Source organism: Hippocampus guttulatus, chromosome 2 (genome assembly GCF_054856545.1).
Source record: "Hippocampus guttulatus isolate MCC_2025c chromosome 2, RoL_Hgut_1.0, whole genome shotgun sequence".
Taxonomy (NCBI): domain Eukaryota; kingdom Metazoa; phylum Chordata; class Actinopteri; order Syngnathiformes; family Syngnathidae; genus Hippocampus; species Hippocampus guttulatus.
Window position 1 is genome coordinate 23477506 of NC_141262.1, and position 12517 is coordinate 23490022.

General features: G+C 44.8%; 1 protein-coding gene and 1 non-coding gene across 2 annotated transcripts; both read left to right on the forward strand.

The window, feature by feature from the left end:
- Positions 1-2437: 2437 nt before the first annotated feature.
- Positions 2438-2509, forward strand: trnaa-cgc (transfer RNA alanine (anticodon CGC)). The gene has a single exon. It is a non-coding gene; the product is annotated as a tRNA-Ala (tRNA).
- Positions 2510-2807: 298 nt separating this feature from the next.
- dtx4a (deltex 4, E3 ubiquitin ligase a) lies at positions 2808-12277 on the forward strand. Its single transcript, XM_086104705.1, has 8 exons — positions 2808-3184; positions 4515-5589; positions 8062-8123; positions 9222-9383; positions 9469-9530; positions 9628-9948; positions 10085-10174; positions 10677-12277. The coding sequence occupies exons 1-8, from the start codon at positions 2977-2979 to the stop codon at positions 10905-10907; spliced, it is 2211 nt and encodes a 736-aa protein (XP_085960831.1). The 5' UTR covers positions 2808-2976; the 3' UTR covers positions 10908-12277.
- The last annotated feature ends 240 nt before the right edge of the window (positions 12278-12517 follow it).

A 12517-nucleotide genomic window follows, 5' to 3' on the forward strand; every position in this document is an offset into this window, starting at 1 on the left:
GCAAACCACTTGTTCACAAGTAAGTACTTTTTTGCCATATGTATGATTTTTTATTTTTTTTGGTTTTATTGATAATTTTCAAATTGTGTTTTTTCAACCGATTCACTAAGAACAGTATTGTCGCCACTGGTACCATGTGGTTGTTAGTTGTCTTATTGCTACTGATAAAAAAATAATAATTTATTTGTTGGACTATTGACTATTAAAATATGTTCCATGCAATGCAAGGTGCCTGCCATCGCTTCAGGAAACCAGCAAAACTGCAAGCTGTCTACCCACTTCCTGTGCATGCGGACCTATTTTCTCTATACGTACATACCGTATGACACCGGAACAATCACTAGGCTCATGGTTGGATTTACTCGATTTTAAATGGGGCCCAAATGCGTTTTCAAATGTGGAAAATTCCTGTAAAATTGCCACTGTACATTATGTCTAGAGCAGGGGCCTCCAACACGGTGTCCACGGGCACCATGTTGCCCTTAAGGACCACATGAGTAGCCTGCGTGGCTCTTATAAAAATAGCCTACCAGTGACGGTATATTATTTGTTGTCCATCGCAGAAGTGATTTTTTAAAACTATACAGGCTTGCAGAAATGTAAAGAAATTACAGTAAGTGATAGATATTGTGTTTCGTACCCTATGAAATCACAAAGGGCATGCAGCGAGGATGCTGAAATTGCACATTTCCGCATACGGCGGTTCAGGAGGAAAAAAGGTTCAAGATGACAATTAAGTATATCTTGAAAAGTGCAATTTTGAATGGATTTGCCACTATTGTTGTCGTTGACATTTGTACTCTGGTATAACGCATGAAGTTAATCGCAACGAAATGCACTTTTGAGCTTTTGAGAAACTTCAAGTAGCTTCATTTAAAGAGTCCAACATTTGGTAGCTCACTATGAAACGCATATAGTGTGTCACACACTGTGGAGGATTCATGTTTTGCACAATTTTGCACATTCCTGCACTGAGCTTTTCAGGAGCAGAAGTGCGCTAAAAGTGACAACGAAAGATAACGATTAGGCTATGATAAAAAGTGAACTTCCAAGCTCAATTCAGCGTTGTCTTATTTCTCCCAAGACACCCACACACACAGATACTGAATTAAAGTTATTTTTCTTTTTTGGTGGGTGATTTGTCGTGACGAAGGTGGTTCAGTATGTCGTCCGACGAATTTTAAGAAATTTTGACGGTGCGCCCATTGTCCTTCCATCTTTGCTTCAGGTATGGCTGACTCGACCACAACTATCGTCTTGCTCTTTTTCATCTTCGGCGGCCTGTTCCTATTGCTCATCGTCCTCTACAAGAAGTTGAACAGGGAGACTAACGGAGAATACACCTTGCGGCGAGTCATCTACAAGGAAGGAGGGCTCCGGGACCGTGCCAGAAGGGCGGCAACTATCCTGCAGTCCCGCCTGGGAGTGCCATTGTGGCCCCGCCGCAATTCCAATGAGGACGGAGAAGAAATGCAGGATTTTCAAGAGGACTGCAGACAAAAAGAGCAGCGTTGCAGTACAAGTAGCGGCGGCAGCCAACCCGGTGAAGGTGAAGATGGCAAACCACAGGGGCGGAGCGTCAAGGCAAGGAGTGAGAGTGAGTCAGAAGAGGAATCAAGGGAAACTGATTTGTTTGTCAATTTAAATCAGTTATCTCGGAGTGTTATGTGGTCTGAGGAGGATGGCCACCAGGCCACCAGACAACGTGAACCTCAGACAGTCTAGTTTCCGGTTCAATCGTCAATAAACGCCTCACCTCAAATACACGCCTCCTTCACTTGTCTACATGAATTTAAGACATTTTGTGTTGCTCCAGGAGAACCCACTGACCTCTGATATATCTTATTTCCTCAAATTGAGTCATTGCACTTGAATAAATATATGCCATACCTTAAATAGACTACTACACATGTTTCAAAAAGAGGTATTTTTCTCCTGAAGTCCTCATTTACTCCAGAAATAATGCATTTCCTCAAATCGTGGCCTCTGCTCAAATAAATGCCTCGCTCCAACTGCGTCTGCCCTTGAATAAGTACATGCCACACCTGAAATAAACATACTACAGTTACATGAGCGCCTTAAAGTAAGGCTTTCCCCCCACATATCTCCAGCTAGCGCTCGAATCGATGACACCACTCATTGCCATGTTTATCTGAACTGATGAAGGTCACACGTGAATTAGACCACTAATTCACAGGTAGTTTTTAGAACTAAAGGATTTGTTCCAAAAGTCCTCAGTGACTTCAGAAATCCTGATTTCCTCCAAAAGTGGCCTTGACCTAATTTATTGTCCCTTGAATAACATATGGACACCCCACGACAAACAGAAAATTCAAACCTTTCATTTGACGTACAGGATAACAACAAGCGTCGGCCGACTCAGCGGATACGGTATATGTGTTTCTATAAATAACCTAAGACTCCCTAGTTTTAATATGGGGATGTAGCTCAGTGGTAGAGCGCATGCTTCGCATGTATGAGGTCCCGGGTTCAATCCCCGGCATCTCCAGTGACAATTCTTTTAATACCGTATTTTTTAGCGACTATTTTAGTGGTTATAAAAATATCTGCGAAATCAGCGAGACGACTGTGCGCCTCATCAAGGTCGCTTTAATTGGCTGAAGGGCGGTTTGTCTCCATTTTGATTGGCTGTCGGAGGATTCACCACAATACACATAACTGTTTTGGATTCATTAGAAGCCTATCATCTGCATATTTGTTTCAACTAAACCAGGTCATTGTTATTATTTTATTAATCTATGATTTTCTCGCGTATGTGGGGGAGAGAAGTGGGGGGGGGTCGACCAGTTGCTGCTTCACACTCGGAACTACAAACACGGCAGGTACGATTCGCATCTTTGCCGAACATGTTGCTAATAACGCACACGCATAACGTCAACACAACAAGATGGAGGTCTGCGTGTAGTCGCGATGTTGCCGTCGCCGCGTTGATTTGTCGGGACGACGCCGAGTAAGATGTTACTCGCGTCCGCCGTGGTCGTCTGGGAATGGCTGAACGAGCACGGCCGCTGGCGGCCCTACAGCCCGGCGGTATGTCACCACATCGAGGCGGTCATCCGGAGCGAGCCGCGCTGCGCTAGCATGGTCCTCGGCCAGGTGGACTCGCGTCTCTCGCCCTACATCATCGATCTGCAGACCATGCACCAGTTCCGCCAGGACACGGGTGGGTGAGCGGGCCGCTCCGGAGTTATCTTTTGTTTTAGTTTTTTTTACCTTCGCTGTGGCGCAAAATGACGTCTTGTTTTTTTCTCTTGTGCTTGTGCAACTAGTCCGAAAGTAATAGGACGTGGTGGGCGTCAAAGCCAACACGCCCAGGGAATAATAGAGCATCAAAACGCATCAATAGGAAGAGGAACAAGTTGATTCGGTGGAATATGCAAAATGGGCGTAATACGAGCCCTTTTCAATAAAAGCCGGCGCTTTTCAGTGTTCTGTGTAAACCGCAGTGACGCCGAATGGTGGAGCGGAGAAATCTAGCCTCACATTTTTCACTTACAGATGTAGTATAGTGGTGCCTTGCAATACCAGTTACGTGCTGTCTTTTTTTTTGACAGATTGACAGTTATACTGCCTCAAGTAGAATTTTCCAGACTGCATTTTGTGTAAACAGTGACACGGATTGTAGATGGGTAGTCAACCAGGCAATTTGCCACACAAGTTTTGTTTGTTGACGTTGAAAACATTCTAATTTCCCACCTTTTCTATGTGTTCTGCATCAAGAGCACCAAGATGCAATGGTGGTGCAAAGTCACCATTTTGCAACACACATTTCTTTTTTTTTCATGAATGACGAGAAATTAGCCACTTTTACACTGCCTGTAAGAACTGCAGTCTTTCATTTTTTTAAATTCTGTGTATGTAAATAACCATGCTGAGGCGAAGTTAACCCGGCAATATCCAACATACATTTCTTCTTATTTCATGGAGCCCAACTTATCCCTTTTAATTTGTAATGGCGTGCTTTTTCATTGTCATATTTTGCATGAATGTCTGCTTATGACAAATAAAATGCTGATATTTATCCTTGAATGGGATACGATTCCAAAATTCTCCAGATTGACTTTCCATCAAAATGTATTTGAAATTCTCATCCCCTTTGCAAGCCTATATATTGCTACTGCATTTAAATGGCACCATGGCGGAATTAGGATGGGAATTCTATGGGTTTGGTTTAGGAACGAACAAGCGCCAATACCAGGTATCAACCATGATACTGGCCTTATCCTTCGTCCTCCTCTTTAGTTAGTGCTACACTGGGGCAGTTGCACGCTTCGGCAAATCATCATCTGTGTCGGAAAGAAGAGTTTTGTTCACAATGTTTTGTCATGTCTAAAATGAAATTTTAGATATCAAAAGTAGGAGAGATATCGGTACTCAAGGAGTGGCTCCTTCATCGTACAAGGAGTGGAGTACATGTCCCGGAATCGATTTGGGAAAAAAAGTAGAACATCCCTCGTTTGGTTATTGACGCGGCCACTTTTGCCCTTCACCAGGCACCCTTCGAGCGGTCCGCCGCAGCTTTTACGAGCCCACATCAGCGCCCGGCCAGGGTTGGCTGTGGGAGTGGGAAAACGACGTGGGCAGTTGGACGGCGTACGACACAGAGGTGGGCATCGCCATCCAGGCGGCGCGCGACCGCCAGCAGCCCTGGCTGGACCTGGCGCCACTGGGTTTCTGCTACCTCATCGACTTCGGAAGCATGACCCAAATCAACGGGCAGACCCAACGCTGCCGCCGCATCCAGCGCCGCGCCGATTTGGCGTACCCCTTGGTATCGGGGCCCCTGCCTAAATCCCACCACGCGTGGGCGCCCACGTCCGTGCCTCACCCCGGAGGATCCGCAGATGTTCCTGCAGTGGGTGCGACAATCAGGATGGGCGGCGCGGGGAGAGGCAATGGGAGCGCGTACCCCAGCGGGGCGCTACCCGCTTCAGCGATCACCTCTTTGGGAGCACCCTGTGCCTGCCAGCAGTGCATGCTGTTGCTCAGCGTCAAGGTGGGCACTGCGTCGAGCGCTCAAACGCTGGGTCGGAGACCGCCGCAGACTAAACCACCAAGTCCCAAACTTAACAGCCACCTGATCCCTGGTGGGGCCTTGTCACTCACCCTCCCACGGTTGCCCTCCATCTCAAGGTCGCTGTCCCCTCACAGGACATCCATAGTCGGGGCAGCGGGCGGTCCCAGCATAACGGGCAGTGGTCTGGGTTTGGGAAGTGCGGGTTCGGGCGCAGGCTACGCGCACTCGCTCTCCCTGCTCAGCGCAGCCACCACCACCCTGTCCCTCAGCTCCGGTCGCCCGCCGCCCCCATCGCTTCCCCCACCGCTTCCCCCACCGCCGCCACCCCCACTCACCAACCCACCTCACCCTTCCCCCTCGTTGCCCTCTTCGGCTCCGGCGGTGCCCGCTAAGGGCCCGCCTCTCGCATTGGCCCGTGCACCTTCACCATCTGCCCGCGTACTGGGGCCTCTGACTACTTCTCTGCCGCCGCGGTCTGGCCTGTCAGGGCTGAGCCGACCGGCGCTGCAGCGTCTCGCCATGGCTCAGTCGCGGGCCCTCATCGCCTCGGGGTGAGTAGACGCGGCCGACGCGTTTGCACATTTGTGGTCATTGGACGTACAGTCGGTCGGTCACGTTGCAAGGTGAGAGTCTCTCCAGCAGATGGGCGAGCCTGCTGGCATCCACGTCAGAAAATCAAGAGCCCTTCTGATCAAAATCCACAGAGAGCTCCACCTGTCGCTCACTGATTATCTCGGCCAAGAGTGCAAAGGGCAAGAGGTGTCGTTTCGATTATCTTACAGTATGTTGGTCACTTGGTTTGTTAGTTAGCGGGATTACTTGGGGGGTAGGGAGGGGATACACGTGTAAATCTAGATGTGCTAGTTTAACCTCCATTTTTTAAAAATCAGTTTAAGCTGTACGATGAAGAATGAACAAGATGATCGAAATTAGTTGCCCTTTTTCAGGACTGCAAACTGAGGAAACGGTCCAAATCCGGGTTTTGGTTTATTTTTTTCAACAAAATGTGGGTTGTGAAGAAAATAGGTTCATCGGCGAGATGGGAAGCTTGCATTTCAAGTGGAATTGTCATGACATTGCCTGACATGCCGCAATTAAAAAAAAAAAAAAATTAACCATAAAAGTAAGAAAAAATAGTGGCTAGGATAGTCATGACAGTGCATGCTGAGATTCCATATTGACCTGACCTCGACATGTGAGAATGTAAGGAAAAAATAAGGACTTGGATAGTCACTATCTATTTTATCTATATATCCCCCTCCCCACATCCCTTAATCACAGTCTCAAAGGGCCTCATATGCCCACATTTGGCAAATATTAATGACATCCCCTGACCTTGACATCCAGGAGGGCAAAGAAAATTTTGAGAAACCCCACCTGGAGAAAAATAAACCTTGAGAAGGGGTCGCAGATGGGCCAGGCTACAATGGATATGGAGTGGGCAACATTTCGCACAATATTGTACTGTACACTGTTAGTTAGAATGATATGAAAGTCCATTTAGCAAAATGAAACCACTGCAGGGAGACATCTCCAGAGAGGCGGGTGACCCTTCTGAATCCGGTTTGGTCAATGAAGAATTCTTCATATCAGGACCTTTATACTCTTTATATTTAGATAATTACTGAATTTATGAGTTGTACATGCACAAATGGTTTCCCAGTCCCAGATGGAGGCTGGCCTAATGCCGGGAGATTAGCCGCAATCCAAAAAACGTGACTGGCTGACATGCCTCTCCTTGCTTGTTGGTAAACAAACCAATACAACCACAGAAAGTGTCATCATATTGACCGCAACAGGACGTACACGCTAACCGAACATTTGATATTCATCGCTACCTTGAGACTAATATTACATTGTGGCTTGAGAATGAGTAAAAATGTAAAAATATGGGCGGTTTGCATTACTGAGCTGAAATTGCCACAACAGTGAATGATATGTTGCTGCAGATGAAGTTAAGTTTGCCCTTTCACAGAAATGTGCTAAAATTAGCATAAAAAAGGAGGGAGCGACATTGTAAACAAATTAAATTATATTCATGATATTCTTTAAATAAAAAAGGACTATTCTAGGTGTAAACTGATTTTGTTTTTCCCCAGGATAAAAAAAAATGCTACAATCCAATTTAGGATAAGCCAAACTGTGTGAAAGTTTGCGGAAGTAAAGACTGTGGCCCAATGGCTGGCCAAATATGGCTTCACGGCTAATCCGTGACGTGACTCCTGAATGGCCTACAACTTGAGTTAAGTCGCCAGATGGGAAAAGGTGGATTAGCGCTATAAAAGAGCGAGGCGAGGTGCGACAAGTCACGTCGCCGTTCAACTCAACCGGCGGAGCAGGAGCTCTTTTTCCACCTTTGTGGATTACCGAAATATTCTCAGAGATGACCGTCATCAAAAGTGGCCGGCCGTAAGTATCACGTAAATTGCGTGTTTCTTTTATTTGAAAATTTTGAGGGCGGAAAATAACACTGGGCAACACATTTGAACTTTTTTTTTTTTAAATCAGATGCAAGCAAATTAAAATTTGCTGTTGACCAGTGTTGTTTTGCCAACGGTGCGAGTGTTTGACTTCACTGTACTTGTACTTCGGACCCACACTGGCTTCCAAATCCCGACAAAAATGGCACATGATGTTCTTTGAAGTGCTAGTTCATGAGTAAAATCAATTGGCGACAAACCACATGAAGTCATACCTTGTTTGAACATTCTCGATCAATGGTTTCCAGTTCAATGTTGTGTTAATAGGCCCTTATGTGATGACGCAATAACACTAAAATGTGTGTGTGTGTGTGTGTGTGTGTGGAGGGGGGGGGGGTTCTGAAGCTGCAAAAGTGGTTTATATCCAAACCTTTCTTGTCCATGACTGTGCAAAAGCTCCTTAACCTGCTGACGTGTGGTTGAACTTGACATATGCTGCAGCCAGCTGTGTGCACACATCACCTGTTCACACCAGACTGATCGGATTTTACTACCTTAACACTAAACTGTCAAGTATCAATGGGTGCTGTTTCTGTCTTGCAGGGTGCCAACTGTCCCTGTCAAGAACCTGAATGGTTGCAGCCCTGTGCACCCTGCCCTGGCTGGTGAGTATATTGATGAACATTGTATCATAAAAAAAAAAAAGAAGCATACCTAAAGCGCATTCATGGTGTGCCAATCAAAGATAAAAAAAATAATCCATCCATCCATTTTCCGAACCGCTTGATCCTCACTAGGGTCGCGAGGGGTGCTGGAGCCTATCCCAGCTGTCTACGGGCAGTAGGTGGGGGACACCCTGAATCGTTTGCCAGCCAATCGCAGGGCACACAGAGACGAACAACCATCCACGCTCACAATCACACCTAGGGACAATTTTAGAGAGTTCAATCAGCCTGCCATGCATGTTTTTGGAATGTGGGAGGAAACCGGAGTACCCGGAGAAAACCCAAGCAGGCATAAAGAATATTATCTTTGGGCCAATTAAAAGCTCTCATGATTGTGAAATGTCTCAGAAATCCCTGCATAAATAAAGAGCTTCAGATAGTTTGCATTTTTGTGCACAATTGTGATCCTCTGTATTGGTGTCATAATTTGCCGATGGATCAATGATGTCATTGATTGGATCCGCAAAATAAGACATTGCAGCACAATCTTGTTCATGGTTGTTGTTTTTGTCATTTTAATTCATTGATTTCTGTCCTTCCACTTTTCATTATCATTTTATTTCACAAAATGTAACACATACGATGTCCTCGCGTGCCAATAAAGGCGCCTTTAAATAAAATGCCTTGCCATCGAGAATTATCAAAGGATTCCCATTATCTACCGTCAGATTAAAAGTATATATATATTTGATATAAAAAATATTTTTAAACGTTTTTTTTAGGGAGGGTTGGTTCTGGTTTTTATTACAACTTCCTGTTGGAAAAATTGGATTTTATTCTGCTGAAATATCTACTTTTTAGTCTGACAAAATAGAATTTTGTTCTTGCATACGCGACAGTTTTTTTCTTGGAAAAACAAGAGTTAACTCACAACATTACAACTTTTTTTCCCCTCTAAAAAACACAAATTTGTGTTGTACCATTTGGGCTTTTTCTTGGAATTTAGAGATACATGTAGCAGTTACTGTATGTTTCGTTCACATTATGATTATGGTTTTTTTTTTTATATATATATTTTTTTACATGTTCTCTTTGTAGGGATTACTGGCATCCTCATGAGCGCGGCGGGCCTTCCTGTCTGCTTGACCCGTCCTCCAAAGCTGGTGCTCCATCCACCGCCGGTCAGCAAGAGCGACATCAAACCCGTGCCAGGCCTGGGCCACTGCTGTCGCAAAACCACCAAGAAGCAGGCCCGTAAAGGTCTGGAAAGAGAAAGAGCCCAAAAAAAGAAAAACATGCTCAGGAGGTTCATCGAAACGACCCAGGTTCTGCTTTCTTGTCATAGGTAGGACCCCTGAGGAGGTGGTGAAGAGATACCTTCAGAAAGTCCGCAATCCCCCTGAAGAGGTAATTTATTTTCCCCAATATTCTGGAAGTGTCCCCAAAACACATACACAAAAAAAGGAAATCAAGTGACAGCCGTGTAATGTTTGCAACCGTGCAGGACTGCACCATCTGCATGGAAGTCCTGTCGGGCCCGTCGGGCTACAAAGGCCCCGGCGTGGGCGGCATCTCTCGCGCCGAATCGGTGGGTCGTCTGGCGCAGTGCGGCCACCAGTACCACCTGCAGTGCCTGGTGGCCATGTACAACAACGGTAACAAGGACGGCAGCCTGCAGTGCCCCACGTGCAAGACCATATACGGCGTCAAAACCGGGAACCAGCCTCCCGGCAAGATGGAGTACCACGTCATCCCCCACTCGCTCCCCGGACACCCCGATTGCAAAACCATCCGCATTATTTACAACATTCCTCCTGGCATTCAGGTAGAGCCGCCATTACATTCTGCAAAGCCTCTCGTACCTCTAAATGCATTTGTTGCGGATGTCCACTGTATGTTATTCCGAATGCCGTTTTTTTTTTTTTGTCTTGCTTGAGGTCATGAACCTGTTGCTCTTTTAGGGCCTGGAGCACCCAAACCCCGGCAAACCCTTCACAGCCCGTGGCTTCCCGAGACACTGCTACCTCCCGGACAGCGACAAAGGACAAAAGGTATTGTTAGGAATTCCTTGGCGAGGCCCGAAGGAGTACCTTGCAGCCATTCCTACTCCCCGGTTCTAGTCATGTTTGTAGGTGATGTATCCAAATGAAATTCCAACACTTAATTTGTCTTTGATTATTTAATACAATGCCAAACTAAACCTACAGTACCCGTGATTGCATTATTATTTAGTGTAATCAGTTTTATCAAAGCAGCTAATGTGTGTGTCGTGAAAGTTGCAGCCTCAAAAACACTGATAAACGGATACAGATACGTAAATCTGCGGGTGCCGAAGTACAAGTATACATGGGTCGAAACTAAAGATTTTAAATCAAAAGTGTTTGTTTTGTACTCAGAATAAAATATGTCAGCCAATTTTCAGGTGCCACTAGAGGGAGCCCACGTAGGACACTTGAATAATCACTGCTGTAGAAAATTCTGTCCAGTAGATAAGTTATGTGTGTGATGACGACATAAAAATCCATGAAGTGTAAAACAGCCTTACTTGTTCAGGTTCTGAGGCTGCTCTTGGTGGCGTGGGACCGCCGCCTCATATTCTCCGTGGGCACATCCAGCACCACTGGCGAATCGGACACGGTCATCTGGAATGAGGTGCACCACAAGACGGAATTCGGCTCCAACCTGACGGGCCACGGCTACCCTGACCCGGGCCACCTGGACAATGTTCTGGAGGAGCTCAAGGCTCAGGGCATCACCGAGGACGAATGTCTTCACAGAGAATGAGGCAAACGTGAAAACGGTTCATAAGGAAACGATTTTAAGGGGTGGTCAGGATTTTTACCTTCAAGCAGGGGTGGGACAGCCGAGCTTTTGGTCTTCCCCGCCCGCCGAACCTCAGAGGACCTTATTTGAGAAAGCCCCCAAAACGCACCTACTTTGGCATACTCGCACATAACCGCCGTTTAATAGCGTCGAAATGACCTGTAAAACTACTTTTGTTTGCACTGTTAAACTCCCAAACACCAATTTCATGTACGATTACCGACAGAGCGGCAAACCTTTTCACCGTCTTTCATGCGTGAACACAATCGTTTCGGCTGTGACGTACTAGCGTATGCTAAAAGTTAGCATCCGTTTTAGCGTTAACATAGAAAACAGCGACGCGGTTGTTTCGGTGTGTCTTTTTAGGCTTAAAAATGCTACCGTCATGTGAAATAACAGAAAAGACAACGTTTTTAACCCGGCCGTCATGCGTTAACGTCGCCGAAAGCAGTACTTTCCTTCCTTGTGCCCATCATCAAGTGCACCCGTCTGTGGGCCGACGTGTTACACGTTTACTCGGAAACTGATAAGTCCGTTTTTGTCAGGTTCCAAAAGGATGATGTCATGTAAAATAGTCAACAAAACGACATATTAAATCCATCCTTCGTACGCAAACGAACCCTAAAATAGAAATGTAGTTTTGGAAGCGGTAATCCGAGGTTTGCGTAACATTTAGTTTCTGTTTGCATTTTTTTTGTACATTTTAACAATGTTGTATTTGCTTTCTTCCAAACGCTTAATCCTTTCCATAAAAAACATTCATGCTGTCATTTTCTGATTCCAAATGTCATGTGACCAACGTAACCTCCCCCCCCCCAATAATTTCACGATGGTGCTCTGAGGACTTTCCCCACCCCTGTCTTAAGGAACAGTGACAAAGAAAAAAAACAGAAAAACATGTCAACCGTAATCGGCTGCATGACTTGAGATATTGCATTTTGACACTAATGTGTACATCCGGTACAATTCAGTCAGTGTTCAATTAGTTGATACTGTGAGACTTGATGTCAAGAATGTGAATGCCACACTGGCGACTTCATTTTAGCATGGATGTTTGCTGACCTCTATCGTTATTTATGGGCAACTACATTCCATTTTGTTCATTTTGGTGACCTCTTAATTTGATATTTATTTATTTTAGGAACAGACAGACATTTCTACGTTACTTATGCATCGTTTTTGTTATTTTATTGTCATTTTTGCTATAAAATGGTATATGTCACGATTAAAAGCATTTATATTTTAAGTATGGATGTATCACCCTTGTATGTATATATGTTATCTGTGCACAAATTGGCATTAAAGTTTGTTTTCTCTGTGTTATTTTTAAACCAGTACCTCCTGTTTTAAAAATGACTTTTTTGTGATAAATGTATTTTTACTTTTGTAATATTAAATTTATATTTGAAGATTTTATTTATAATGAACACTTAAATTAAAAATATATATTTATTTTATAAATATGATTTTATTAATTAAAATAACCTTTAAATTAATACAACTAAAAAATGAATGAAACTGTTAATAGAACACAATAACAAATACAATTAAGTGAATTTGCTTGGTGTTAC

Coding starts and splice junctions, on each gene's coding strand:
- dtx4a (XM_086104705.1), top strand. CDS start 2,977: ATGTTACTCGCGTCCGCCGTGGTCGTCTGGGAATGGCTGAACGAGCAC. Junction 8,124..9,221: donor TGTGCACCCTGCCCTGGCTG/GTGAGTATATTG, acceptor TTCTCTTTGTAG/GGATTACTGGCATCCTCATG. Junction 9,531..9,627: donor TCCGCAATCCCCCTGAAGAG/GTAATTTATTTT, acceptor GCAACCGTGCAG/GACTGCACCATCTGCATGGA.